General features: G+C 50.3%; 1 protein-coding gene across 1 annotated transcript; it reads left to right on the top strand.

The window, feature by feature from the left end:
- Window positions 1–1,252: 1,252 nt before the first annotated feature.
- Window positions 1,253–3,921, top strand: CCL24 (C-C motif chemokine ligand 24). Its single transcript, XM_064375675.1, has 3 exons — window positions 1,253–1,435; window positions 1,653–1,770; window positions 2,665–3,921. Exons 1-3 carry the CDS (start codon window positions 1,363–1,365, stop codon window positions 2,831–2,833), a joined length of 360 nt encoding a protein of 119 aa, XP_064231745.1. The 5' UTR covers window positions 1,253–1,362; the 3' UTR covers window positions 2,834–3,921.
- The last annotated feature ends 1,080 nt before the right edge of the window (window positions 3,922–5,001 follow it).

Here is a 5,001-nt window from a genome sequence, read left to right as displayed (position 1 = left end):
TCGGCCTCCTAAATTGCTGGTATTACAGGTGTGAGCTCCCGGCCCCTGGTTTTGCCTATGTTCCCCATCCTCCCAGCCCCCAAAAACACACCTTGTCCTGGGTCAGGGTCCCCAAAGCAGACCCTGAGACAGGGGTTCATGGCCATGTGGTTTATTAGGAGATGCTTCCATGAGAGAAGCTGGTCAAGGGGGAAGGGGCCAAGCTAAGTCCTGCTGCATAGAGAGTAACTGATTTGACCCAGTTGGAAACTCAGGCCACAGGGTAGGTCATGCTGGACCTGGTGTCTGCATTCCTCTGGCAGGCACTGGCCACCCCAGAGGATGTGAATTTCTGGTACATCCCACTTCCCTAGAGCCTTGATGACTAAGTGGCTCTGGCAACTTGAGGATGCAGGTGATGGCTGCTGGGTCTTCAAGGCCATCAAGAGCTGTTGGAAAGCGATCCTGACAGCATCTGCTTTGCTCTGTCAGGACCTGTCATTGCCTGACTGACTGACTGATTGTTTGATTGATTGATTTTAAGGCAGGGTATTGCTTTGTTGCTTAGCCTGGAGTGCAGTGGTGTGATCACAGCTCACTGGAGCCTCGAACTCCTGGGCTCAAGTCATCCTTTTACCTCAGCCTCCCCAAGAGCTAGCTAAGACTATAAGTCTGCACCACCACACCTGGCTTTTTTTTCTTCTTCTTTTTTTTGTGGAGATAGAGTCTTGCTATGTTGCCCAGGCTGATCTCAAACTCCAGGCCTCAAATGATCCTCCCACTTAAACCTTCCAAAGCACTGGGATGACAAGCATGAGCCGCTGTGCCCAACTCACCTCTCATTGTTAAACACACTCGATCACAAATATGTCTCCCCATTAGAATCCTCCCAATGCCTGGCACAGAACACATACCTAATAAAGAATTTGGTGAATGAATGAATGAATGAACGGAAGGGAGAAGATAGGGATAACTCTGCACATTTTCAGCTGAAGTAACAGGCTCAGAGAGGTGAGTGACTTATCCAGCATTCCACGGGGAGTGAGCGACACTCTCATGGGCCTGCTGACAATGCATTCAACACTTTTGAACTTGGTGGGGTGATGGCCCCTTCCCCAGCTCTTTCGTTCAGAGTCCAAAATAACTATTGACTCAGTTGGAGAACGACAGGACAACAACTTCCTCTTTCCAGACCACAGAGGCCTCAGGATTTTCGAGGAAGCGTGGAGGGTGCTGGGGGGCGTGTTTTCTTCTAGCTGCTCCATAAAGGGCAGAGGGAGAGAGTTTAGGGTGCACTGCAAGGACTCGAGCTCTTTATCCCCAGGTCCTTTCCTCCTGCACGTCAGCTTTGAGCCCCGAGCTGGTGCTTCTGCTCTCTGGGACATGGCAAGCCTGATGACCGTCGTAACCAGCCTTCTGTTCCTTGCTGTCTGTGCCCACCACATCATCCCTACGGGTAAGACCTCAGGCAGGGTGCAGTTCCAAGGGCATGGCTGGGATGGCACAGTGGAGGGTGAAGGACCAACCAGCCTGGGGCTGGAGGGAAGCACCGGGGAAAGGGCAGCCCAGTCAATGGACCGGCAGTGTTTGGTGCAGGGTTCAAACTCCAGCTCCGAGGCACAGAGCCGAGGGCAGCCTGGGAAAAGACGTGGCTCTTCCCTCTCCTCTTCTAGATTCTGTGATGCTCCCCTCTTCCTGCTGCATGTTGTTTATTTCTAAGAGAATTCCTGAGAACCGAGTGGTCAGCTACCAGCTGTCCAACAGGAGCGTGTGCCTCAACACAGGAGTGATGTAGGTATCCTTCATGGGCACGTGGCAGGAGAGGGGTGGGGGAAGGTGACCTGAGAAGCAAGGTCAGCCAGCCCTGGCTCCGTGCGTCCCTGGAGAAGTCACCCCACCTCTCTGGGCCTCAACTTCCTTGCCCATAAAACTAGGAGGAGGATATATTTATTTTTAAAATTTCATTTAATTTTTTAAAGAGAATCTTGCTCTGTCACCCAGGCTGGAGTGCAGTGGTACAATCATAGCTCATTGCAGCCTCAACCTCCTAGGCTCAAGTGATCCTCCCAGCTCAGCCTCCCAAAGTGCTAGGATTATAGGCATGAACCACCATACCTAGCCAGGAGGAGGATTTTTTTTTTTTTTTTTGAGGCGGAGTCTCTGTCACCTAGGCTGGAGTGCAGTGGTATGATCATAGCTCATTGCAACCTCAACCTCCTGGGCTCAAGTGATATTCCTATCTCAGCCTCCCAAAGTGCCAGGATTACAAGTGGCTCACATCTGTCTCAGTGCTTTGGGAGGCTGAGACAGGAGGGTTGCTTAAGGCCAGGAGTTTTAAGACCAGCCTGGGCAACATAGTGAGACTCTGTTTCTTTAAAAACTAAAAAAAAAAAAAAAATTAGCTGGGCATGATGGCATGTGCCTGTAGTCCCAGCTACTCAGAAGGCTAAGGTGGGAGGATCGCTAGAGCCTGGGAAGTTGAGGCTGCAGTGAGCTATGATTGCCACTGCATTGCAGCCTGGATGACAAAGTGAGACCCTGTGTCAAAAAAGGAAGATGACATCATCTCAGCAAATTGTGAGGAGGCCTTACTGTTTCTGGGCGTCCACATCCTCCTCCCCATGAAGCGGGGTGGGCCAAGATCCCTGTAGACCTCAGCTGATTCCTTGTTCCTTTCTTCCACAGCTTCACCACCAAGAAGGGCCATCAGTTCTGTGGCGACCCCAAGCAGGAGTGGGTCCAGAGGTACATGAAGAACCTGGATGCCAAGAAGAAGAAAGCTTCCTCTAGGGCCAGGCCAGTGGGCGTCAGGGTGCCTGTTCAGACACTTCTCAGCAACGGAACCACCCTCTAATCACCGCCCAGCCCTCCAGCCCTGAGTCTGTTCCTGGTCTACTAGGGGACTGGGGAAGCCACAGTGATGGGGGGAAGGGCTAATTTTCCTTTTCCTTAGCAACACTCTCCAGGGATGTGTCTCTTCTATGAAAAACCCAAGGGAGCAGGCGATATGGTCCTTGGGGAGGCCTGAGCAATGGCTCCAAGCATCTGTGGCCTCTTGCTTTTCTGGAGCTGGGGAGAAGATCCTGGAAGGAAGGCAGGGGCAACTCTTTGCCCTTCTTCTGACCTGAATCAAATGTTTTTGTTCTTTTTTTTTTGAGATGAAGTCTCGCTTAATCACCCAGGCTGGAGTGCAGTGCCGTGATCTCAGCTCACTGCAACCTCTGCCTCCTGGGTTCAAGGGATTCTTGTGCCTCAGCCTCTTGAATACCTGGGACCACAGGCGCATGCCACCACGGCCACCTAATTTTTATATTTTTAGTAGAGATGGGGTTTCATCATGTTGGCCAGGCTGGTCTCAAACTCCTGGCCACAAGTGATCCACCCACCTCAGCCTCCCAAAGTGCTGGGATTACAGGCGTGAGTCACCACACCCGGCTTACTCAAACTTTTATGTCGAAAAAAAAAAAAAGCAAATCATAATTTTTTTTTTTTTTTAAACGAGACGGGGTTTCACCATGTTGGCCAGGATGGTCTCCATCTCTTGACCTCATGATCTGCCCGCCTCGGCCTCCCAAAGTGCTGGGATTACAGGTGTGAGCCACTGCGCCTGGCAATTTTTATTTTTTTTTTAAGAAATGAACATGGAGAACCGGGTGAAGGGTCGGCTTGGGCAGTTTAATATTTTTGGGAAGATATGACTTTAAGAAGTTTCTCTGCTTTGTGACAGTTTGCTCCATGCTGTTTTGGGGCCAAGGGCTTTTAAATCTGGGCTCATCCCACATTTTGGTGAGCGGAAGATGGAGTGGGGGGACAAGGAGGATCAAAGACCCTAGCTTTTTTTCTTTCTATGCATGAGATACTATGTAGATTTATTAAGAGCATAGACGCATTTGCTGTTTTCAAATAATAGTCCAAATAAAATGTGATCTTTTTTTCTTTGAAGGTCGTTGTGTCTTGCATGTTCTCTTTGTTTGTTTGTTTTTTGAGATGGAGTCTCACTCTTGTTGCCCCAGGCTGGAGTGCAAGGCACAATCTCAGCTCACTGAAACCTCCACCTCCTGGGTTCAAGCGATTCTTCTGCCTCAGCCTCCTGAGTAGCTGGGGTTACAGGTGCCCATCACCACACCTGGCTAATTTTTTTGGATTTTTAGTAGAGATGAGGTTTCACCCTGTTGGTCAGGCTGGTTTTGAACTCCTGACCTCGGTTGATCCACCCGCCTCAGCCTCCCAAAGTGCTGGGATTATAGGCATGAGCCACTGCGCCTGGCATTGTGTGTTCTTGACTTTCCTGGAGGGGGTAGGATTGGGCTGTGACCAATGGCATACATGCCCCAGAAACCATCCCAGGCTGCCTCTCCAAGGCTGAAGGGGATGAAGACAGCCAGAGCCCAAGGCATCTGGGAGTGACCTTGGCCTGCCACTGAGAGTCCTGTTATTGACTTTGAAAAACACACATACACAGCTAGATTCAATTAAATAATTAAAAAAATTTTGAGGCGGGGTCTCACTCTTGCCCAGGTTGGAGTACAGTGGTGCAATCACAGCTCACTGCTGCCATGAAATTCTGGGCTCAAGCAATCCTCCCATCTCAGTTTCCCTAAGTAGCTGGGACTATAGGTGTGCACCACCACACCTGGCTAATCTTTTAATTTTTTGTAGAGATGAGATTTTGCTATGTTGCCTAGGCTGGTGTAGAACTCCTGGCCTCAAGCAGTCCTCCCACCTTGGCCTTCCAAAACACCGGGATTAAAGGTGTGAGCCATCGCACCCAGCCCCAAACTGTATTTTTTTTTGAGACAGAGTTTCGCTCTTGTTGCCCAGGCTGGAGTGCAATGGCGCCATCTCAGCTCACTGCAACCTCCGCCTCCTGGATTCTCCTGCCTCAGCCTCCCAAGTAGCTGGGATTATGTCGTGCCTGGCTAATTTTGTATTGTTAGTAGAGACGGGGTTTCACCATGTTGGTCAGGCTGGTCTTGAACTCCTGATCTCAAGTGATCCACCCACTTCAGCCTCCCAAAGTGC

Source organism: Aotus nancymaae, unplaced genomic scaffold (assembly GCF_030222135.1).
Source record: "Aotus nancymaae isolate 86718 unplaced genomic scaffold, 86718_ANA_hifiasm-v0.15.2.pri h1tg000012l, whole genome shotgun sequence".
NCBI classification, from domain to species: domain Eukaryota; kingdom Metazoa; phylum Chordata; class Mammalia; order Primates; family Aotidae; genus Aotus; species Aotus nancymaae.
The sequence above is the reverse complement of the archived record's forward strand: the minus strand, read 5'-3'. Positions and strand labels throughout refer to the sequence as shown.

Excerpts from the sequence above, each read along its gene's own strand:
- CCL24 (XM_064375675.1), top strand. The coding sequence starts at position 1,363 with ATGGCAAGCCTGATGACCGTCGTAACCAGCCTTCTGTTCCTTGCTGTC. Across the intron at positions 1,436-1,652 it reads CCACCACATCATCCCTACGG|ATTCTGTGATGCTCCCCTCT; the intron begins GTAAGACCTCAG and ends CTCCTCTTCTAG. Across the intron at positions 1,771-2,664 it reads TGCCTCAACACAGGAGTGAT|CTTCACCACCAAGAAGGGCC; the intron begins GTAGGTATCCTT and ends TTTCTTCCACAG.